General features: G+C 47.7%; 2 protein-coding genes and 1 long non-coding RNA gene across 3 annotated transcripts in view; all 3 read right to left on the reverse strand.

The window, feature by feature from the left end:
* Positions 1-17,750, reverse strand: part of LOC105861990 (multidrug and toxin extrusion protein 2-like) — a gene marked incomplete at its 5' end in the record, with an annotated part of 57,688 nt that extends 39,938 nt beyond the window's left edge. The window contains 5 exons of the mRNA XM_075993976.1: positions 13,095-13,192; positions 14,515-14,612; positions 16,202-16,246; positions 16,812-16,854; positions 17,575-17,750. Coding sequence (XP_075850091.1) covers positions 13,095-13,192; positions 14,515-14,612; positions 16,202-16,246; positions 16,812-16,854; positions 17,575-17,750 — 460 coding nt within the window. The remainder of the gene's footprint in view (positions 1-13,094; positions 13,193-14,514; positions 14,613-16,201; positions 16,247-16,811; positions 16,855-17,574) is intronic.
* The window catches only part of LOC105862011 (aldehyde dehydrogenase, dimeric NADP-preferring), a 200,407-nt gene that overhangs the window by 148,400 nt on the left and 26,993 nt on the right, over positions 1-25,014 (reverse strand). The gene's annotated exons all lie outside the window — the stretch shown is intronic.
* LOC142861901 (uncharacterized) lies at positions 17,864-24,848 on the reverse strand. The gene is made up of 3 exons (XR_012913003.1): positions 24,752-24,848; positions 19,091-19,159; positions 17,864-18,608 (listed from the first exon to the last, which is right to left on the reverse strand). It is a non-coding gene; the product is annotated as an uncharacterized LOC142861901 (long non-coding RNA).

A 25,014-nucleotide genomic window follows, 5' to 3' on the forward strand; every position in this document is an offset into this window, starting at 1 on the left:
CCTTGTCTCTACTATAAATAGAAAGAAATTAATTGGCCAACTAATATATATAGAAAAAATTAGCCGGGCATGGTGGCACATGCCTGTAGTCCCAGCTACTCGGGAGGCTGAGGCAGGAGGATCGCTTGAGCCCAGGAGTTTGAGGTTGCTGTGAGCTAGGCTGACGCCACGGCACTCACTCTAGCCTGGGCAACAAGTGAGACTCTGTCTCAAAAAAAATATATATATATATGTGGAAAAAATTAGCCAGGCATGGTGGTGCATGCTTGCAGTCCCAGCTACTCAGGAGGCTGAGGCAGGAGGATTGCTTGAGCCCAGGAGTTTGAGGTTGCTGTGAGCTAGGCTGACGCCATGGCACTGTAGCCCAGGCAACACAGTGAGACTCTGTCTCAAAAAAAAAAAAAAAAAAAAAAAAAAAAAAGAGCAAAGCCTTTAATTCTGGTATTTAGCCACCTCTGTAAAAACCATTAATTTGTCTTATAACCAGATAATTTACTCTGGTAATACATAGGAAAAACAAACTGTTTCTCCGCCACTCTCACAATGAAAATACAAGACTTCTGTGACCTCGGGTCACCAAGCAGTGTGTGGGGATTTCTCCCGCAAACCTCCAATCAATCCACTCTCCAGCAGACGCCAGCCAGGCGTCCCCGATTACATACTGAGCCCGATTACATACTGAGCCCGATTACATACTGAGCCCGCCCGCTTGGCGGAAGCCTGGATCCCACAGGCTGCGGGCTCGGGCTCACAGGGCTGCCCCTACTTCCCATGGCAGTGGCGAGCTCCGGGTCGTTTAATCTGTGCTTCTGACTGGCTGGCCATAAATCCAGTTTCCACAGCTCCTTCCTCAGGCTCAATTAAATTGCCACAGCAGCTCACAGAACTCAGGGAAATGCTTACTTGCATTTACCGGTTTATCCGAAGGGCTGTGATAACGGATACAGATGAAGAGACGTGTGAGGTGGGGCGCGGAAGAGGCACGGAGCTCCTGAGCCCCTGGGGTGCCCCACCCTCCGGAACTCTCCACCTGCTCAGCCACCTGGAAGCTCTCTGCACTCAGCCCTTTTTTGGGTTTTTATGGAAGCCCCATTACTTAGGCACCATTGATTAAATCACAGGCCACTGGTGATCAGCTTAACCTTCCACCTTTCTCCCCTTCCCTGAGGTTGGGGACGGGACTGGAAGTCCCAAGCCTCCAATCCTGCCTTTGGGGCAACCAGCCCCATCTTGAAGCTGCCTAGGGGTAGCCAGCCACCAGGCAACCATCCGCACACAAAAAGACATCACTTTGGAAATTCCAGGACTTCAGGAGTTGCATGCCAGGAAACAAAACCAAATATTTACTTCACAATATCACATTTACTCACAATATGAAATCATTGAGTCGGTCCTATTAATGGGGAAAAAAAAGCGCCAAACTCTGTGAAATAATTTCAAAGAGATTTACTCTGAGCCAAATTTGAGGACCATGACCCAGGGCACACCCAAGAAGCATCGAGCAAGTGTACTTGGTATGACTGGGTTACAGTTTGGTGTTATACATTTCAGGGAGACAGGGGTTACAGGTAAAGCCATAAATCAATATGTGGGAGGCAGACATTGGTTTGGCCCAAAAAGGTGGGCCATCTTGAAGAGGGGGGCTTACAGGTTATAGGTCAGTTTGGTCTAAAAATTCTTTGACTTGTAATTGGTTAAATACATGAAGTTTTGTCTAGAGGTTTTGAATGTTTAAGATAGGAAGCTATTAATCAGAGATAAACCACCAGACATAAATTTGTCGTGTAAATTGAGGACCTGCAGGTGTGTGTTGCATAGCCTTAGGCCTGTTAATGGGTTACAAAGGATGTACCCAAGAAGGGAGGGGGACACGATAAGGCATGTCTGACCTCCCACCTCCTGGCAGGTGATTTAGTTTTAGGCTATTCCTTTGGCCAAGAGGGGGTCCATTCAGTCAGCCAGTGGGGAGTGGGCGGGGTGAGCCTTAAAATTTTATTCTAGTTCACAGTCCATAAAAGGCTAATACAGTCATACATCACACAACGTCAATGACAGATTGCATATACAACACTGGTCTCAGAAAATGACAATGGACCTAAAAAATTCCTATTGCCTAGTTTGTGGTGATGCTGGTGTACACAAATCTACTGCACTACCAGTCTATAAAAGTATAACACACACAATTATGTGTACCATGTAACACTGTACCTCTTCCATGTTTAGACACACAAATATTTACCGCTATGTTACAAATGCCTACAATATTCAATGCAGTGACATGCTGTACAGGCTTGTAGCCTACACCATCTAGGTTTGTGTAAGTACATTTCATGACATTTGCATAATGGTGAAATTGTCTAAGGATGCATTTTTTGTTTTTCAGAACATATTCCATCATTAAATGACACATGACTGTACGTAGAGACTGATAGCAGATTAGTGGTTACCTGGAGCCCAGGGTGACTATAATGTCATATGGAATCTTTTCTGGGTGATAGAAATTGTCACAAACTGGATTGTGGTAATGGTCACACAATTCTGTAAATTTGTGAAAAATGATCGAATTGTGTATTTTGTGAACTAAAATAAAGTCTTAAAGTTCTTCCCCCCACCGGCTGACTGAATGGACCCCCTTCTTGGCCAAGGGGATACCCTAAAACTGAGTTGCTGGCCATGAGAAGAGAGGTCAGACAAGCCTCATCATGCCCCCCTCCCTTCTTGGAGACATCCTTTGTAACCCATTAACAGGCCTAAGGGAATGCAAGACAGACCTGCAGGTCCTCAATTTATACAACAAATCTATGTCCCCTGGCTCTTCTCTGATTAACAGACCTCCTTATCTTAAAACATTCCAAGCCTTTAGACACAGCTTCAAGTCTTTAACCAATTACAAGTCAAAGAATCTTTAAACTCACCTATTACCTGTAAGCCACCCCCCACCTTTGAGATGGCCCAGCTTTTGGGACCAAACCAATGATTTATGACCAAACCATACTGATTTATGACTTTATCTGTACCCCTGTCTCCCTGAAATGTATAAAATCAAACTGTAGCCCAGCCACAGCAAGTCCACTTGCTCAAGGTTTCTTCAGCATGGCTCTGGGTCATGGTCCTCAAATTTGGCTCAGAACAAATCTCTTTAAAATTATTTTACAGAGTTTAGGCTGGGTGTAGTGGTGGCTCACACTTGTCATCCTAGCACTCTGGGAGGCCGAGGCAGGTGGATCTCTCAAGGTCAGGAGTTGGAAACCAGCCTGAGCAAGAGCGAGACCCCATCTCTACTAAAAATAGAAGTTAATTGGCCAACTAAAAAAATATATATATAGAAAAAATTAGCCCAGCATGGTGGTGCATGCCTGTAGTCCCAGCTACTCAGGAGGCTGAGACAGAAGGATTGCATGAGCCCAGGAGTTTGAGGTTGCTGTAAGCTAGGCTGACACCACAGCACTCTAGCCTGAGCAACACAGTGAGACTCTGTCTCAAAAAATACATACATACATACATACATAAATAAAATTATTTTACAGAGTTTGGCTTCCTTTCTGTTGACAACTTTTAATTGATTAACTTTGCTTTGAAATGTTCGTACAAAATTTTTCTTGTTGCAGGCAAACTCTGATCTTGAGTGTATCATTTGTACAAACGTATTTGTACAGTATATTTGTACAAATATACTGGAACCCAATTGGGTTAAAATTAGCATTCCACTATTTCAGAGCATAGACACTTCTGTCTTGCCATGGTTTGACTCATAATTTTTCAAATTATGAGGTACAAAAGTGATACACATTGAGTAGAAACCATATTTCAAATTTTGATATTTTCTTGGGATGGCAATATGAAGTACAATACTCTTGTGTGAGACATTCAACATTTTATTATATTATAAATGATATGGACAAACATAGGCTAGGGCAAGTGTTCTGAGCACATTTGAGAGAGGCTAGGCTAAGCTATGACGCTTAGTAGGCTAGGTGTATTAAACGCATTTTCAACTTACAATGGTTTATCAGGACATAACCCAAGTGTAAGTTGCAGAACATCTGTATAACACTTAATCGAGAAGTATTACTTCCATTTGTCAAGAAAGATCATGCATGACATCTGGAAAGATAAATGAGATAAAAAGTATGACAACTGTAAGAGCCATAGCAGTTAACATTCCCTGAGTGCTCCACAGTTCCCAATTATGGAAGAGACCATTATTTGTCTACTGAAACCTACTTCCCTACCATTCACAGAAATAAACTCCTCATATTTTAGAGACTACTTGGACATTTCTTACAGTTTGGTATGGCTACATGGCTAAGCGTTAGCAAAAGGGATAAAATCAAAATTGGTGTGAGCACATTCGGGAAATGTTCTTAAAGACACCATATGGGTGTCCTATTCTGCCCTCCTCCTGTTAACTGGAATGTGGTAGTAATGCTGGAGCCACCTTGACCCATGAAATGACCTTGGGAATAGAAACTATATGGTGGTGAAGAAACAAAGTAAAATGACCTGGAAGCAGGACTTCTAGTAACCTACACAGTGCTCCTTACATGTGTCTACAACCACATGGCACAGCTTGGCCAGCAGAGCTACCTTTGTGCCAAGAAAAAGACACTGCGGCCCTGTGCTAGGACTTAGGGCATGACACGGGAGACACAGGCTGGGCAGTGGGTGGCTCTCCCTCCAGCCAGGCACATTTGAGCTCCAGCAGCAGTGACAACCCTGGGTAGGACCCTGAAATGTGAAAAAACATACAAACCCTAGACAACTACCTTTGGATTTCTTGCAGGTAAGAGAAAAATAAACTCCAATCTTCTTTAAGAAACTGTTACTTGATTTTTCTGACATTCACAGCAGAATGTAATCCTAACTAACACAGATCTATCTGGAATGTTTAAATTCTTTTAGAAAAATGACAGAAGATAAAATGTTAACATCTATTACATCGGTATTGAAATTATAGGTGTTATGTTATTCTTTGTACTTTTCTATGACTTCTAAATGTTCAGTAATTTGTGATTTTAATGCTGTATCCATGGGGCCAAAAACATATACATTTGATTCATGTGGAATCAAATCAGATGCCATTCAAATTTGTGTCCCAGGGCTGGGTGTGGTGGCTCACAACTATAATCCCAGCACTCTGGGAGGATCCTTTGAGGCCAGGAATTTAAGACCAGCCTGGGCAATATAGTGAGACCCTGTCTCTAAAAATTTTTTTAAAAAAACAGCAAGGTGTGGTACCACACACCTGTAGTCCTGGCTACTCAGGAGACTGAGGCAGGAAGATCACCTTGATAGAGCCCAGGAGTTCAAGTCTGCAGTGACCTATGATAGCGCCACTGTACTCTAGCCTGGGAGACACAGTGAGACCCTGTCTCTGAAAAAGAAAATTTTTAAATAATAAAATAAATTTGTGTCCCAGCTAGACAGGCAGGATACTGAAAGACCATAGATTCCAATCAGGTAATAAAGATGAGGGGGATTATCAACGGATTGCTTATGGGTACAAAGCATCTGATGGAATGGCATTAAAGAAAACGTCCTTACAGCCTATTAGGAAGCTGAGGAGATGTAAAGAGAGCTAAAGAAATGCAAAAGCCAAGCAAGCCTGGAAACACAGGTGAAAAGATGCTCAAGGCCATTAGCTACCAGGGAAATGCAAATCAAACCCACAACGAGATGCCTCTTCCTACCCACTAGGATAGTTAGAATTTTCTTTAAAAAACAGAAAGTTTCGTGACTATGTGGTGAGAATGTAAAATCGTTTAGCCAGTTTGGAAAATATTACAGTCTGGTTGTTCTTTAGATGGTTAGTCACAGAATTACCATATGACCCAGCAAACTTACTTCTAGATATCTACCCAATAGAATAAAAAAATACATGCACACAAAAACTTGTACACCAATGTTCACAGCAGCAGTATTTATAATAGCCAAAAAATAAAAACAACCCAAATATCCATTGACTGTTGTTGATGGGATAAATAAAATGTGGTATGTCTATACAATGGAATATTATTTAGCCAATAAAAGAAATGAAGTATTGACTGATACACATTACAACATGGATAAAACATTATGCTAAGTGAATAAACAGTCACGCAGGACCATATATTATATGGTTCCACTTATGTGAAATGTCCAGAATAGGCAAATCCACAAATGCCTCCTATTATTATAGATGCAATAATCGTCAAAAAAGCTGTCAAACTGCATCCAGCAGCTTATTAAAAGGCATATACACCATGGCCAAGTGGGATTTATCCCAGAAAATCAAACAATGTATGGCATAAGAAAATCAATTAATATAATAAACCACATTAACAGAATGAAGCAAAAAAAATTATAATGTCGATTAATGCAGAAAATGCATTTAACAAAATTCAATACCACTGGAAGAATAAAACATTCGACAAACTAGGAATAGAGGAAATTTCCTCAGCCTGATAATGAGCTTGTATGAAAAACCCATAGGTAACATAATACACAATGATGAAAGACTGAAAGTTTCACCCCTGAGATCAGAAACAAGACAAGGATGTTCACTACTTTTGCTACTGGTATTCAACAGTGTAGTGGAAGTTCTAGCTAGAGCAAATAAACAAAAAGAAATAAAAGGCATCAAAATTGGTAAAGAAGAAGTAAAATTATTTTCTCTATATATAGATATATAGAATATAATTTCTATATATGGAAATTCCCAAAGAATCCACAAGAAAGCCACTAGAGCTAATAAATGAATTCAGCAAAGTTTTAGGGTGCAAGGTCAACATAAAGTGACAGAAAGTAAATCAGAAGTTTCCAGGGGGTTGGAGGATGAGAAAATGAAGAGTTATTGCTTAATGGGTAAAGAGTTTCTGTTAGAGTTGATGAAAAAGTTTTGGAAATAAACTGTGGAAATGGTTATACACATCGTGAAAATACTTAAGTCCACTGAATTGTGCACTTAAAAATGGATAAAATGGTAAGTTTTATGTTGTATGTATTTTACCACAATAAAAAAAAAAGGAAGCTGACACTAGCAAGATGGCAGATAGGAGCTTTCTACTGTCATCCACCACAGAAGCAACAATTCTGACAACTATCCACTGAAGAAAGTACCTTTGTTCTGCAGAGAATTTCCAGCACACCATTGAGGCAAAAAAACCCAAGAAAAGATGCACTGAAAAGGATAAGAAAAACAGCTTCTCCATACCTGCATCAACTCTCCCCCAAGGCAGCACAGCTCAGTGCCAAGAGACACCCTCAGCTGGTGATTTCTCCCACAGAGCAAAGTGACGGCATGAGTACCTGACTCTCATAACTGCGTGTGACACTGGCCAAGAAGCAAAATTCTTTTTTAGCCCACTCAGAATACTGAGGGGATCAGCATGGCTAAATAGTTGGGAGAGGCTGAGGGAAGGGAAGAGAGGCCGCAGAACCTACTATCACTCAATGGACTTCATCAGGAAGGCCATCCATTGGCTGCTTGGGATGCTTTGCCTGTGGACCCAAATGGCCCATGAACACTCCAAACATTCTGCACACCCCATCCAGCACCCCAAGGTCAGCTCTCTAAGCATGTCCTCGTAGACTACAAGTGCAAGAATCTCACACACACAGCAGCTTGACTCTGTGGGATTTAGAGAAGACACACAAACTTGAGCATTTCAGGGCATTACCATATGGAAAACAAACAGGAGACTCTCAGGCCTGAGACAGCATCAGGTCTGTGATTGTACGCATACAATTTTAAGAACCTTCCCCAGGAGGGAACAAGAAGTATGAAGTGGGCACATCCATAGAAAACATCAGAGAGAGCCTCAGAATGCCTAGCAAGGCCAATTAGTGAAGGCATTTCCCTCCTGAAGCCAGTGAGCAAAGACTGGGGAAAGTGATTGCTTCATCAAATGAGAAGACAGTAACTCCAGACTCCAACAAACATTTTAAAAAGCAAGGAAACTTGACACCACCAAAGGAATAAAATAATATTCTAGTAACTAACCCCAAAGAAATGGAGAAAGTATCTGACAAAGAATTCAAAATAACTGTATGTATGTATGTATGTATTTAAGACAGGGTCTTATTATGTTGCCCAGGCTGGGCTTGAACTCCAGGGCTTAAAAGCAATTCTCCCATTTCAGCCTCCCAAATAGGTAGAACTATAGGCTTGTGCCACTGCACCTGGCTTCAAAATAAATACTTTAGGGAAGCTCAGCAAGCTACAAGAGAACACAAATAGACAACTTAATGAAATCAGAAAAATAATACATAAACAAAATTAGGAGTCAAGCTGGGTGCAGCTGCAGGTGCCTGGAGTTCAAAGCCAGCCTGGGCAGTATGAGGCACTGTCTCTTAAAACAAAAAAACACACAAATAAAAAACTAAAAAACAAAAAAGTAAGTCCAATAAAGAGATATAAATCATAAAAAAAATAACCAAATTCTGAAGTTAAGTACACAGCACAATAAATGAAATTAAAAATTCAATAGAGTATCAACAGCAGATGTGATCAAGCTGTAAACTTGAAGACAGGTCATTTAAAAATATTCAGTCAGAGGAGGGGAAAAAAAAGAATGAAGATTAAAGAAATAAGCCTACAGGAATATGGGATACCATCAAGAGAGCTAACATTCACATTATGAGAATTAAAGAAGAAGAAGACAGAGAGAAAGGGGGAAAAGACATATACAGAGAAATAATGGCTGAAAACTTCTCAAATCTGGGGAGTTTTAATAAGCAGGTTCATTAAGCTTAGAGGTTTCCAATCAGGTTCAACTCAAAAAAGACTTCACCAAGACATATAATAATTGAACTATCAAGAATCAAAGAAAGTTTCACACCCAAATTTTACCACACCTACAAAGAAGAACTGGTGCCTATCCTGCAGAAATTATTCCACAACATTAAGAATGGAATACTCCCCAACACATTTTATGAAGCGAACATAACCCTGATACCAAAACCAGGAAAGGATGCAATAAAAAACCAAAACTACAGACCAATATCCCTTATGAATATAGATGCAAAAACTCTCAATAAAACCCTAGCCAATCAAATCCAGGTGCTTGTCAAGAAAATAATCCATCACAACCAAGTGGGCTTCTTCCCAGGGATGCAGGGATGGTTCAACATATGCAAATCTATAAATGTAATTCACCATATAAACAGAAGCAAAAACAAAGACCATATGATCCTCTCAATAGACGCAGAAAAGCATTTGACAAAAGTCAACACCCTTTTATGATAAGAAAGCTCAACAAAATAGGCATAGATGGGGTTTATCTAAAAATGATACAAGCCATATATGACAAACCTACAGTCAATATCATACTGAATGGGGACAAACTGAAAGCATTCCCACTTAGAACTGAAACAAGACAAGGTTGCCCACTATCTCCACTTCTGTTCGACATAGTGCCGGAAGTCCTTCCCACAGCAATCAGACAAGAGAGATGAATTAAGGGCATCCAAATGGAAGAACAAGAGATCAAACTCTCACTCTTTGCTGATGACATGATATTATATCTAGAAAACCCCAACGATTCAACCAAGAGACTCCTTGAATTGATAAATGAATTGACTAAAGTCCCAGGATACAAAATCAATACACAGAAATCAGAGGCATTGATATACGCCAACAACAGTAAAAGTGAGAACCAAATCAAAGACTCAATTCCCTTCAAAATAGTAGCAAAGAAAATAAAGTACCTAGGAATATATTTAACTAAGGAGGTAAAAGACCTCTACAGGGAGAACTATGAAACACTAAAGAAGGAAATAGAAGAGGATGTAAACAGGTGGAAGAATATACCATGCTCATGGGTCGGCAGAATCAACATTGTTAAAATGTCTATGTCTACCCAAAGTGACCTACAGAGTCAATGCAATCTCTATTAAAACACCATCATCATTTTTCACAGATATAGAAAAAATAATTTTATGCTTCGTATAGAACCAGAGAAGACCCTGTATGGCAAAATCAAGCCTAAGCAATAAAAACAAAATAGGAGGTATCAATTTACCAGACTTCAAACTATACTTTACAAGGCTATAGTAATTAAAACAGCTTGTGACTGGCACAAGAACAGGGACATTAACCAGTGGAACAGAACAGAGAACCCATATAAAACCATCCTCATAGGCCAGGCGTGGTGGCTCATGCCTGTAATCCTAGCACTCTGGGAAGCCAAGGCGGGTGGATTGCTCGAGGTCAGGAGTTCAAAACCAGCCTGAACAAGAGCGAGACCCCGACTCTACTATAAATAGAAAGAAATTAATCCGCCAACTAATATATATAGAAAAAATTAGCCCAGCATGGTGGCGCATGCCTGTAGTCCCAGCAACTCGGGAGGCTGAGGCAGAAGGATCACTTGAGCCCAGGAGTTTGAGGTTGCTGTGAGCTAGGCTGATGCCACGGCACTCACTCTAGCCTGGGCAACAAAGCGAGACTCTGTCTCAAAAAAAAAAAAAAAAAAAAAAAAAACCATCCTCATATAGCCAACTGATCTTTGACAAAGCAGACAAAAACATACACTGGGGAAAAGAATCCTTATTCAATAAATGGTGCTGGGAAAACTGGATAGCCACATGTAGAAGGCTGAAACAGGACCCACACCTTTCACCTCTCACAAAAATCAACTCACGCTGGGTAACAGACTTGAACCTTAGGTGTGAAACTATTAGAATTCTAGAGGAAAACGTTGGAAATACTCTTCTAGACATTGGCCTAGGCAAAGAACTTATGAAGAAGACCCCAAAGGCAATCACAGCAACAAGAAAAATAAATAAATGGGACATAATCAAATTAAAAAGCTTCTGCACAGACAAACTGTCAAGAGAGCAAACAGACAACCCACAGAATGGGAGAAAATTTTCGCAAGCTACGCATCTGATAAAGGGCTGATAACTAGAATCTACTTAGAACTCAGGAAAATCAGCAAGGAAAAATCAAACAACCCTATCAAAAAGTGGGCAAAGGACATGAAATGAAATTTTCCAAAAGAAGACAGAATGGCCAACAAACATATGAAAAAATGCTCAACATCTCTAACCATCAGAGAAATGCAAATCAAAACTGCAATGAGATATCACTTATCTCCAATAAGAATGGCCTTTATCAAAAAGTCCCCAAACAATAAATGCTGGCGTGGATGTGGAGAGAGAGGAACCCTCCAACACTGCTGGTGGGACTGCAAACTAGTTCAACCTCTGTGGAAAGTAATATGGAGATACCTCAAAGCGATACAAGTAGATCTACCATTTGATCCAGCAATTCCACTACTGGGCATCTACCCAAAAGATCAAATGACACTCTACAAAAAAGACACCTGCACTAGAATGTTTATAGCAGCACAATTCACGATTGCAAAGGTGTGGAAACAACCCAAGTGCCCATCAATACATGAGTGGATTAATAAAATGTGGTATATGTTAACCATGGAGTACTACTCAGCTTTAAGAAACAATGGTGATCTAGCACCTCTTGTATTTTCCTGGTTAGGGCTGACACCCATTCTACTAAGTGAAGTATCACAAGAATGGAAAAACAAGCACCACATGTACTCACCAGCAAGTTGGTATTAACAGATCAACACCTCAGTGGACATATAGGAATAACATTTATCGGGTATCAGGCGGGAGGAAGGGACGGGTATATACAAACATAATGAGTGAGATGTGCAACGTCTGGGGGATGGTCACGCTTGAAGCTCTGACTCAAGGGGGAAGAGGGGCATGGGCAATATATATAACCTTAACATTTGTACCCCCATAATAAGCTGAAATTAAAAAAAAAATCAAAGAAAAGGAGACTTTCGAAAGCAGCAAGAGAAAAGAGAATCATCACATACAAAGAAATCTTGACAGGGCTTATCAGTGGATTTCTCAGCAGAAACCTTATAGGCCAGAAGAGAGTGGGATTATATATTCAAAGTGCTAAATGAAAAAAAACAAAAAACTGTCAACAAGAATAATATACCCAGCAAAGCTGTCCTTCAAAAATGAGAGACCTAATGTACAACATGGTGAGTATAATTAATAATACTATATTGTATACTTGAAATTTGCTAAGAGAGTAGATCTTAAATATTCTTACCACACACAGAAAAGGGTAACTATGTGAGGTAATGGATATGTTAATTAGTTTAATAGTGCTAATCACTTTACGACATACACATATATCAAAACATCACAGTGTTTACTTTAAACATACAAGTTTTGTTAATCATACCTCAATAAAGCTAGAAAAAATGGAAAAAAACAAAAACAAATCTAATTTATTAAACATAGCAACATATATTAAAATATTAAAGAAATTTAGCTAAATTGTAAATGGTACTGATTATTTATTTATTTATTTATTTATTTTTTTGAGCCAGAGTCTTGCTTTGTTGCCTAGGCTAGAGTGAGTGCTGTGACATCAGCCTAGCTCACAGCAACCTCAAACTCCTGGGCTCAAGCAATCCTACTGCCTCAGCTCCCCGAGTAGCTGGGACTACAGGCATGTGCCACCATGCCCGGCTCATTTTTTTCTATATATATTAGTTGGCCAATTAATTTCTTTCTATTTTTATAGTAGAGATGGGGTCTCACTCTTGCTCAGGCTGGTTTCTAACTCCTAACCTCGAGCAATCCGCATGCCTCGGCCTCCCAGAGTGCTAGGATTATAGGTGTGAGCCACCCTGCCCAGCCAGTGGTACTGATTATTAAAGAGAGTTCAATTTGTTCCCTTGAGTTGATAAAATGTATTTGACATTTTAATTCATTAGATATTAATTCTTAAAACCCAGTAGCTACAAACAGTTTTCTACAAACAAAGCTGCTTTCGTGGTCATTTAGAAAAATCTCTGCAATTTTTTTTTTTTTTGGCCTGGAGCCACACCCAAGAAGCACTGAGCAAGTGGACTCTCATTTGTAATTTTTATATTTTCAATAACTTAAACATTTTTTTCACCCTCTCAACACCGGTGGGCACGCTGCCTGAGACCACATTTTTTGCAATTTTTAGATCTCCCAAGATAAAAACAAAAAGTGCTCTGGGAAAAAGAATCCAGAAACCAGAATTACATCTTTTCGAATGACGAATCACATAAGGCAAGAAATCGACACGCTCATACCTCCCCAGGTGCTGACGTGGATTTTCCTCCACCGCATGTAGAGGAAGAGCAGAGCGCACAGGAAGAACTGCGAAGCGGTGTTGGCCCAGGCAGACCCTCTGCAGGAGACGAGAGATCTGCTGTCAGTACGTTCCCTCCAAATAACAGCAAACAGGCCGCCCTCCACAAGCTTTTGCTCTGGGGTAAGAACCACAGCTATCGATGAGCCTGGGACTCTTGGACTGTCTTCTTTTAATATTTTAAACACTGAATCCACTTATAATAGATTTGTTTCTATCAACATTGAATTTTGTGGAAGAACCAAATGTTATTTATTCACCAGTGGAAAAGCAAAAGGGCTCATAAGGAGTTATGGCCATGGCCATTCCTCGTCCCGACAGCCTCAATAATCCACCGACAAACCCTCGGACACACGTCAGAGGGGTCCGCCCAACACCTGCGGCTGGCCCTGAGACAGCTCCGGTGGGGCCCACAGCGGCAGGCCTCCTCTGGGGGGCCCTCCCTCCTCTGGGGGGCCCTCCCTCCTCCGGGGGGCCCTCCCTCCTCTGGGGGGGCCCTCCCTCCCGGGCCGTAAACGTGGCACTCAGCTCAGCCGCTGCGTCCGGCTGGCGGCGGGGCGGCACCCCTGCAGGCGACTGCCCCACCTCCGCCCGGGCGCGCTCGGCCCTCTCGGACCAGGCGATTCTCTGCTCTTGGACACGCAGGTGATCGGCTTGCAAGTCGCTTCTCCAACACCAGCCCCTCTCCTTGCCTAGCCCCGCCGCCCTCCCCGCGCCAGCCTGGGGCCGCCCCTCTTGCAGGCCGGCGCACCGGCTCTTACCTGGCCACAGAACACCTTCGCGCCCACTCCAGCCGCCCGCCCGCACCCACCCGACTGCTGTGCGCCCGCCCCGCCGCCCGCCCGCACCCACCCGACTGCTGTGCGCCCGCCCGCACCCGCCCGACTGCTGTGCACCCGCTCCAGCAGCCCGCCGCCCGCCCGCACCCACCCGACTGCTGTGCGCCCGCCCCGCCGCCCGCCCGCACCCGCCCGACTGCTGTGCGCCCGCCCCGCCGCCCGTCCGCACCCGCCCGACTGCTGTGCGCCCGCCCCGCCGCCCGTCCGCACCCGCCCGACTGCTGTGCGCCCGCCCCGCCGCCCGCCCGCACCCACCCGACTGCTGTGCGCCCGCCCGCACCCGCCCGACTGCTGTGCACCCGCTCCAGCAGCCCGCCGCCCGCCCGCACCCACCCGACTGCTGTGCGCCCGCCCCGCCGCCCGCCCGCACCCGCCCGACTGCTGTGCGCCCGCCCCGCCGCCCGTCCGCACCCGCCCGACTGCTGTGCGCCCGCCCCGCCGCCCGCCCGCACCCGCCCGCACCCGCCCGACTGCTGTGCGCCCGCCCGCCCCGCGCGGTGTCCGACAGACGCAGGGACTTACACCACTCCCAGGTCCAGAGCGTACACTAAGAGCGCGTTCATGCCCGCGTTGAGGACGTTGGCTGCGACCCCAGTAATAACCTGAGGCATGATGATGCCCTAAAACCCTCGAACAAACAGGAAAAATTAGCACTTTCAGAAGCGCATCAGCTAGCTTGTCAAGTGGACACTCAGGTTGAGAAGCAACGACTTCAAGTGATGGCACAGTTACACGAGGCTGGACAGGCACAGTTACACGAGGCTGGACAGGCACAGTTACACGAGGCTGGACGGGGCACAGTTACACGAGGCTGGACGGGGCACGGTTACACGAGGCTGGACGGGGCACAGTTACACGAGGCTGGACAGGCACAGTTACACGAGGCTGGACAGGGCACAGTTACACGAGGCTGGACGGGGCACAGTTACACGAGGCTGGACGGGGCACGGTTACACGAGGCTGGACGGGGCACGGTTACACGAGGCTGGACGGGGCACAGTTACACGAGGCTGGACGGGGCACGGTTACACGAGGCTGGACGGGGCACAGTTACACGAGGCTGGACAGGCACAGTTACACGAGGCTGGACGGGGCACGGTTACACGAGGCTGGACGGGGCACGGTTACACGAGGCTGGACGGGGCACGGTTACACGAGGCTGGACGGGGCACGGTTACACGAGGCTGGACGGGGCACGGTTACACGAGGCTGGACGGGGCACGGTTACACGAGGCTGGACGGGGCACGGTTACACGAGGCTGGACGGGGCACGGTTACACGAGGCTGGACGGGGCACGGTTACATGAGGCTGGACGGCCAGGGTGACACCCGCGAACAGATGCGCCCCATCGGCACAGCTTGCGGCCCACCGGCCTCCACAGCCGCAGGAGGAAGGGCCCCTCCTGAAGCGGAGCAGGCCCGGCGGGAGGCACGAGGGGAAGCCTGCCGGGAGCCCGGAGGGCGCCCGAATTCTCCGCGCTGCGGCGGGGCTAGGGCGCGGCCCAGACGCCCAGCGCCTGCTCGGCAGCAAGTGTGCAGAGCGCGCCCGCCCCGTGTCTCAGGGGCCACCACTTAAGTCTCGGCCCCCGCCGTCCACCACGCTGTACTCAGAGACACACCGTTCTGAGTCAACTTCGGCTTTTCCTCCTACACTGAAACAGAGCTGGCCAGCGGACAGAATGGGTCCCACTGCGGCTTCGACGACAGTGCCTCCGCAGAAGTGCAGGCGGGCAGGCGGCTGCCGGCCTTCAGAGGACACACCCGCAGGCGGCGGCCAGCCCTCACCACTGTCCACCGCCGTGGCCCTCGGCCTCCCCCTGCTGCCCGGCTGCCTCTGGTGGACTGCGGGCTCGGCCTGTGCCGCCCGGGAACGCGGCCGCGGCTGCGGCAGCTCTGGGCCCTCCGCTCAAACGGGCGTGGGGGCCAGGCCCAGGCCAGCAGCAAAGGTGGCACAGCCCCGGAAGAGGTAAGGGGTGGGTTGGGGGCTGCAGACAGAACCGGGAGGTGACCAAGAAGAACAGAACACTGACGCAGGCGTCTCTCCCAGACAAGACAAAATCTACCTAGAGGCCCCACGTCTCCCAGGCCAAGAATTCTGAGGCAGAATTACAGGGAAAAAACCTGTGAATTACTTTTATAGAACATTTCCTAAGAATATTTAGTATATATTTCTAAGATTATGGAGTAAAAATATAAAAAGAATCTATACCTGACTTTGTAAGTATCTCGTCTGTAGCTGGAACAAAAATGCTGCCTATACAATTAAACAGAAAAACAAACACCTCTCATTAATACAAACATACAATTCCAACAGTTTACTGCAGTTCTGGTTTTTAATAAGACATTGTCTTTTGATATGTGACCTCAAATTCAGAGAACCAGACCCACACGAAACAATCCAAGACACCATCTGGAATTTTCCGGAGTAGATAAAAGATTTACTTCTTGAAGAAATGACACAGGCAAATTCTATATGGCAGGAGCAGAAGCCACTGCCTTGACATTCTGGACAGCTCAGGCTGCCTGCTGGCAGCACCTCCCCAAGCCCCAGACGGTCCTGGGAAACACTCTGATTAATCTGTACTCAGAAGTGACCCGGAATGTGACTTGAGAAGGACATCTGAAGCTGCTGGACATCAGAGTGGTGTAAGTTCTGAGATCAGTACGGTAGGGATGAATGTCCAAAAAGCCCATGTTGGGCTCCTACAAGAACAGCACTATGACACATAAGCAAACAAAAGGCAGGATCCGGGACACACACAGGGCAAAACCAAGGAGCTGTTTCATGTAATGGCCACAACAACAGTCGTGAAACTTACAGGGAGGGCAGGAATAAAAATCATCACGTAAACTTGGGCTATCCTGAAATAAACAACAGAAGAAGAGTCTTCAGTTAATATTAAAACAATTGCTGGGCATACTGTCTTCAGATTGAAGCCATCACGTATTTTCTAAAAATTAAAATTAAAAATAATTTATATGGGAGAAATTTAAGAACAATTTTAAGTGTTTTTCTGCAAGCTACATCAACATGACATTAAGCCCGATAAACATCTACTTTCTAAGGGAAAGCCTGACCACTTCACATTTTTCAGCTCATTATTAGCATAGAAGGTGGAATGAACACAGAAAAATGAACTAAAATGGGCAAAATTCAGAAACCTTCTGAGAGCATCAGTGCTACTTCATTAGTGGGCAAGACTATCTTCTAGAAAGGACCATGCACCCTCAGAACAATGCGAGAACACAATGGAATTGTAGGTTAAGAGAAAAAAAACTGTGAAAACTAAGTGAAGGCGCTTACACTGCTATTCTGTTCTACTCTGTCAGGGGAAAGTGTTCGTGGGCTCGCAAGACACCAAAATGGAGGGACCTCACGCAGGAAAGGGTGCAGGACCCCCTGGTCCTGGCCCGGGCACACTGGGTCCGGCACCATCTGCAGCCCGAGGACTCTGTGGCCCACAGTCTCTGCTTCCGTTTCTGAAAGGGCTCAGACCAGGTAATCGCTGAAAATCTCCACACAGATCCACCGACCAGACAGCCACTTACTCCTAACCTACACTCTGAAATTGGAGACCTGACCTGGAGACTTCCGGGTCTTGTTTTAAGAGCAGGAGGATGCGCTCCGTGTTGATGAAGACGGCCCAGCAGGGAAAGCAGCACAGCGCCAAGATGAGGACTCCTCTTTGCAGTATGACCCCCACACGCTTTAGGTTCTTACCTCCAAAGGACTTGGGAAAACAAACACAACGCTGGCAGTGTGCCCAGAAGTGGGTGCCCCCCCTTGGGCACTCCTGGGTGCCCCCCCTTGCGCCCGGCCGGCAGCCCCGTGCCCCTCCGCCCCGGTGTCCACCGCCCAGCCACAGCTGACGGCGCGGGAGCCTCTGAGCCAGGGCAGCCACTGAGCCAGCTGGCCCCTGTGGCACTCGACACGTGTCCTGGACACGCCCTGCTCCCAGGAACTGGGACTGTCACCGTGCAGAATGCTGGCAGCAGAGCTGGAAAGAGTTTTCCACATGGCTCGGGGGCAGAAGCTACAGGAGAGGGTGCGCGGGGTGGAATGCGAGGGCATGGGGCGTGTGGGGGGCTGGCCCCCTCAGGAGTGCAGAGAGGAAAATCCCACACTGCAGACTGAGAAGGGCAGCCAGGGAGGGTCTGCCACTGTTGGCGGGCAAGGGAGAGCTTTGCAAACTGGGGGCGGCCAAGCGCTCACCTGAGAATCTCATCATGAGAGGCCTGGAAGGCACCAGGCCCAGGGGGCGGGCAGGAATGGACATCGGTGGGGGCTGAATGGAGAGTGGGGTCAGGCCCAGGGGTGCAGAGAACACTGTCAGAAGCTGGTCTCCAAGGGGGAGGGCCGGGGAGGAGGGCAGTGGGTCAGGGAGGAGAGCTTTAGGCTGGAGGAGGGCAGCCAGGGAGGAGCAGGGACTGCACTCCCTTGAGCACGTGAGACCCGACGGCAGAACAGTGAGCTAGGTCTGCTCGTAGGTGCAGTCCTTGGCAGCACTGTACAGGTGCACGCGCCGGAGTCCCAGCTACTCAGCTGGCCGAGGCGGGAGGATCGCTTGAGCCCAGGAGTTCCAGTCCAGCCTGGGCAACATAGCGAGATCCCACCTCTAAAAAAAAATAAAAATAAATTTAAAAAAAAAGATCCTCCTCAACTTACACTTGGAGCTACCTCCTGATTGTAAGTTGGAAATATCATGAACCAAAAATGTACTTAATACACCTAAACTTCCAAACACCATAGCTTAGCCTGGCCTACCTTAAACACATGAGCAATACTTACATTAGCCTACAGTTGGGCAAAATCACCTAACATAACGCCTATTTTATAATAAAGTGTTGAACATATCATGTGATTTACTGAATACTGAACTGAAAGTAAAAAACATCTTGGCTGTATGGGGGTTTGAAATCTGGTTTCTACTGAATACATATTGCTTTGGCACCTTGGTAAAGTCAAAAAATCTGTCAGGGACCACCTGTGCTTGACAAATAAAAGGCAACAAAACCCAAGAGTGGATAGTCTCCTAGACAGTGTCTATTATGAAAGGTGATTGTCAGATAAAGGCTCATGGGGGAGGGCGGTCCTTACCTGAGACATCAGTGTGTCACAAGCTGAGGCTAAGCCAGTTCCAACTGCAATCCCAATAACGTTCACCACCTGTTGGGAAGCAACAGCCCTGGTGCGGCAGATGCTCAGGGAACAAGTGTCACTGCCAGGTGGCTCCATTTACACAAAGGAACTCAGACAAGCTTGTCCACAAAGAGCAAGCCACAACTGTATGCTTAAGGCTCCATGTTTCAGATCAAATGGGTGTCCACATCCATCCTCATTGATTATTGAAGAAAACTGTACCTTCTAACTAAATAACTATAACCACTGGGGAAACTTAAAAACTAGTTTTTTTTAACAGCACAGCATGTTACAATTTCTATATTTGAAAGTTAAGTTGTGCTGGGTGCAGGGGCTCATGCCTGTAAGCCTAGCATTTTGGGAGGTTGAGGCAGGAAGACCACTTGAGGCCAGGAGCTTGGGACCAGCAAGATAGCAATACCCTGTCTCTACAAAAAACATTTTTTTTAAGTTATTGAGGCATGGTGATGCATGCCTATAGTCCCGGCTATTTGGGAGGCTGAGGCAGGAGGATCACTTGAACCCAGGAGTTTGAGGTTGCTGTGAGCTATGATCATACCACTGCACTCTAGCCCAGGCAAGAGAGCAACACCCTGTTTCAAAAATTTTTTTTTAAGTTGTGATTAATATATATCTAAAAGGCTGCCCCTGACCTGCCAGTAGGACACATTTAATAATAATAATAGAAACATTAACTGAGCATGCACTGTGCACTGGGCACCGTCCTAAACCCTTCCTGTACATGGTATGACCACTCTCCCCACGGTTTGGTGACCTGAGTCAGAGAGTTTACATCACTTGACCTGAAGCTGGGAAGTCTGGCTCCAGATCCCAGGCTCTGGTCCTCCAGTGAGGAAAGGGAGTATTTTTGTGTCACCCTCTTGACCAGACTTCACCTAGTGCCCCGACAACCAGGGGCACATGCACAACCAAGGGCGAGGGTTCCCAAAAACCCTCATTTTTGCCCTGGGTCTCACAGTTAATAGCGATGGGAACCCCAGGAGGGTCAGCTTCTCACTGACAAGACTCTGGCCTGGTAAAGCACCCCAGCCCCAGGAAGGAGCAGGTCACACACCGGACACCCAGCAGTTACCCCACAAGGCAAAGGCCTCCATCTAAATGCAACCCCACGGGAAGGGGTGTGACGAGGACCCGGCTGAGATGTGCCACACCACAACGCGGAACTCCACGACAGGGGCGTGGCATGACTAAAGCTCCCAGAACATCTTAGCCTTCCAGGAGGAGAAAGGTGAAGTGCGTCAATCCCTGGAAAGTTCTCTTTTATAAAAAAAAAAGTCACACGGGTAAGGGGAAGGGAGAGCTAACAAAAGATCTGTTAGAGGACATGAAACCACAGCTAGACAGGAGGAATCAGTTCCAGTGCTCTACACCACTGTGGGATGAACACAGCTAACAATAACACAGTTTCAAATAGCTAGGAGGAGGAGGATGAATGTTCCCAGCACAAAGAAATGATAAATGTTGGAGACGATGGATATGCTAAGTACCCTGATCCGATCACTATGTTCAAAGCTTCACTGTGTTATTACGCATCTATTTAAAGACATTAAATAAATAAATAAAAATGATCAGTTTGGGGAAAACCCCAAAAGTCAGTCATAAACAAGTCTTTTTTTTTTTTTTGTAAGCAGAATGACTTTGGTTGGTTTACGATGTTATACTTCCTCTATAACTCACAGGTTATCTTCAGCTCGCCAGAGAGCCATGACCTTGGACTCCACTGCTTTGGCTGTCACACACTTTTACCAAACTGAGCTCTGACATTAGATCTCTGGCTCACAATAGATGACATTATGATAAAGATGGCACAAAAACTGCTACTGTCTCTCTCTCATGGCAAGTCGTCCAGAACACTGTGTTCTGATCCTGGTGTTTGCTTTATGAGAATGGAGAGGAGAGATCTCTCTGTCCCTCAGAATCAGGAAAGGGTGCCCTTCCCCTGCATAAATGGCTTGATAAAATCTGAAGCACGTGGAGAATTATGCAAGCGGAGCGCAGAGTAAACCTGCAGCCTATCTGATGCTGACCTTACCCCCGGCCCCCTCTTCCCACCCAGGTTTCTTTGGCCCAATTCTATTTCAGCTATCTATTTATCCTCCGATAGTGAATGTATTTTTGTAAACTAGTTCAAATGCTTTGTGGATCACGGTAGAATATAAATAAATGTTCTTTCAGGCCAGGCATGGTGGCACATGCCTGTGATCCTAGCACTCTGGGAGGCCGAGGCGGGAGGATCGCTCAAGGTCAGGAGTTTGAAACCAGCATGAGCAAGAGTGAGACCCCATCTCCACCAAAAGTAGAAAGAAATTAACTGGACAAGTAAAAATATACAGAAAAAAAAATTAATCAGGCATGGTGGTGCATGCCTGTGGTCCCAGCTACTCAAGAGACTGAGGGGGAAGGATCACCTGAGCCCAGGAGTTTGAGGTTGCTGTGAGCGAGGCTGACGCCACGGCACTCTAGCCCAGGCAACAGAGTGAGACTCTGTCTCAAAAAAAAAATTTATTTCATTTAAAAAACAGACACTTTTATAAATCTTTCCATACCCTCTTTAATTTTTCACAAGGTAAAAAATGTAAATGTATCTGGCTTTCATAAATAAGGGTATCTTAAAGTTGAGTCCATTGTTTTCCTAGCAGTTAGTTACAACTTGGCTGATTAGAAGTGTGTATCCATACATATCAGTATGGCATCACCAGCCATTGCCGAAGGCGGAGGAGCACACAGCCCTTATCTCCAGCCTTGCCCACAGAGATCCCTGTGGTCACAGCACACCGTCCTTCCCACAGACCGTCTTCAGGCCTTTCTGTAACATTTTGGATCTGTTTTTATTCCATTCCTATTATTTTTACATCAAAAACTAGGAAATCTTTTTTGCCCTCTCATCACTGGGTGATTTAGGAGGGGAACAGAAAGAGGAAAGGAAATCGCCACAAACCACATGTAAAGTCTTAGTTTTTCACCCAAAATATATTTTCAAATAATTTTACTAAAGCAAATGAAAGGAGTGTCAGGGGACTCTATGCAAATACATAACCCTAGTGTTTCAAGCCCTCAGTGTGTGCGGAGTAGAAAAGTGCACAGGCGCAGGGATGGAGGACAGGAAAAAAGACAAAATCAGGAGACGGCAGGTGAGAGCTGGCTTGGACGGCAGCATATCTGAGCTAGATGTTTCTCTGAAATATTTAGTTGGGCCAGATCTGTGCGAGGAACCAAGCTTGGCAAAAGTGAGTACGAGCTCGCAGACGAGCGGGACAGAACGCGGCACGGCGCGGCGTGGGCACGGGACTCGGGCTCCGGCTACTGAATCAAGCGAGGAGGGCAGGACCCAGCCCCGAGTCAGGGAGTGGATTTAAGGAATGTGGGAAATAAAGCTAGCAGGGCTTGCTGACTGATGGAGACCTGGGGTATTAAAAACAGGGCAGTGTCTAGGGGACACCCGGGAAGAAGCTTCAAACACTCGGAGTCCCAGCAACCCGGGCACGTTCTAGCTGACACACCCGCAAGGTCAAGGGTGGAGACTCAAATTTGGGAGATGCCAACAAATGCGGGACATTTAAGACAGAAGGCAAAGGAGGGCACAACTATCACAGAGGTGGCAGGACAGCCGAGGAGGGCTGGGGGTCTAGGGACGGAATGCCAGAGTGGCAGAGCCCCCAGTGAGGAGGGGCCACAGAGCCAGCCAGGCAAGGGCAAGTCCTCTGGAAACGGCGAAGAGGCAGGCGGGGCCGCTGACAGCTTTTCCCAGAGTGGGTTAAGTGGAGTGGTGGGGAACAGAGGCATGACTGCAAGGGGGAGAAGGAAACGCAGGTGTGACGGGGCTAGAGCAGCAGTCCCCAACCTTTTTGGCACCAGGGACTGGTTTCTTGGAAGGCAGTATTTCCACAGATGGGGTTGGGGGCAGAGCCCAGGCGGCGATGTGTGCCCGGTTCCTGACAGACCAGGCCACAGACCAGCCCGGGGTTGGGGACCGCAGGACTAGAGCATGGGAGGAAAAGAGCCAGAGCTGGGCTGGGCAAGGAGGAGACGGGTACAGGGAGATGCTTTTGTAAAAAAGGAGAGACAGGGAGGTTCCAGAGCCCAGGAGGAAGGCCGATCTGGAAAAGGAGGATGCCCAGGTCTGGGGTGGCGTGAGGAAGGGCAGGCATGAGGAAGGGCAGGCGAGAGGAGGTCGGGGCTAACTGTTTGGCTCAGGGTTCGGGGAGAGGGCCCAGGCAGGACTGCAAGGGTGAGAAAAGATGAGCAGTCACAGCCTGGGACAACGCCACAAGATCAAGGGCAGGTAGGATGGACGTGGGGACCTGACAGGGCTCCAGGGACAGAGGGCTGAGGAGTGACTTGGAAAGTAAAGCTTAAAGCTTCTGATGTTGAGTCCACACTGAAGAACAAAAATGTGTAGGGTGTGGGGCCTGAAGTGGATTCTGGGGGTCCTGGAAGTCAGTGAGATGCAGCGAGGCCGAGCCTACAGCCCCAGGACGATGCCGAGACAGGGAGAGGACAGGGTGAGGTGCCAGGGTCTTCCGTGAGCGAAGTCGCTGACTGGCCATGACATGTCAGCAGGGCAGAGTGCAGGCCCATCTACACAGTGGGCTGTCAGGGCAGAGCACAGTGACCGGAAAAGGCGGACCCCAATCCTGGGCCCTGCAAGGAAACGGCGGGAAATGTCCCCGCAAGTCTCGCGCCAGTCGACGCACGGAGACTGGGAGCGCAGTGCGCACCGCAGACGCCATCTCACCTTTCCTGGGGGACCGCAGCCGCCGCACGTAAATCCCCTCTTCCTTTTTGACTCTTCCTAGAGGCCCAACATAAGCTTTCAAAGGAAGCAGAAATGCCCCTTAACCCAAATTAGTTCGCCAAATAACAGGCCGGTAAATAAACGTCTGTTCCATGGAGCAAGGTCTTCTCTACCCTCTACCTAAAGCTGAACGAGCAACCCCTGCGCCCTGCGCCTCGGGCGCCCCTCGCAGCACGGCAGGACGCCTGCGAGACTGGGGAGAGCAAGACAGCATTTCCCCCCTTCTTTGAAGGCCGGATGAAATGCAAGCAGCAGCAACTATCCACTGCATCGGCAACAAAAACCCAGGGACAAAGGACTTCAAAGGAGGTGCGACTTCAGATCCCGCAGGAGGGAGAGACTCGCCACAGGGCGGGACGGTCCGACCACGCGCACTGCGCTAACAGGCTAATGGCAAACCAGCCAGCCACACGCCTGTTGGTTTAATTCCCGGCAGAAGACAGAGCCGTTCTGGGCTCCGCAAGCTGCGGCGGGGCACGCCGGCTGGCGCCCTGGGCTCGCAGCGCCCGCTTCCCGCGCTCCTCGGGCCGCCCCGCACGGCGGCCGGGCAGCGGGCGGCGAGCAAGGCGCGGGCGGGCGGGCGGCGGGCAAGGCGCGGGCGGGCGGGCGGCGGGCAAGGCGCGGGCGGGCGGGCGGGCGGCGGGCAAGGCGCGGGCGGGCGGCGAGCAAGGCGCGGGCGGGCGGCGAGCAAGGCGCGGGCGGGCGGGCGGCGAGCAAGGCGCGGGCGGGCGGGCGGCGGGCGGCGGGCAAGGCGCGGGCGGGCGGGCGGCGAGCCCGGCCCGACGGAGGACGCCCGCACCTACCGTGACGGCGAGCGTGACGGCGTCCAGCTCCACCTCGCCCAGGTGTCCGCAGAACACGGAGCTGACCAGGCTGATGAGGAAGATCATGAGCTGCGCGAGGAACTGCGAGGGAACAGAGGGGAGCGATTGGCGCCCGCGCGCCCGCCCGCACGGCCGCCCGGCGGGGACGCCGGCGCGCACTCACCACGGGGCCCGCGAGCGCCGCCAGCTCGGTCGCCTCGCGCCAGAAGTCGGGGGGCAGCGCGCCCCGCAGGCGCCGCAGG

Source organism: Microcebus murinus, chromosome 18 (genome assembly GCF_040939455.1).
Source record: "Microcebus murinus isolate Inina chromosome 18, M.murinus_Inina_mat1.0, whole genome shotgun sequence".
Classification (NCBI taxonomy): domain Eukaryota; kingdom Metazoa; phylum Chordata; class Mammalia; order Primates; family Cheirogaleidae; genus Microcebus; species Microcebus murinus.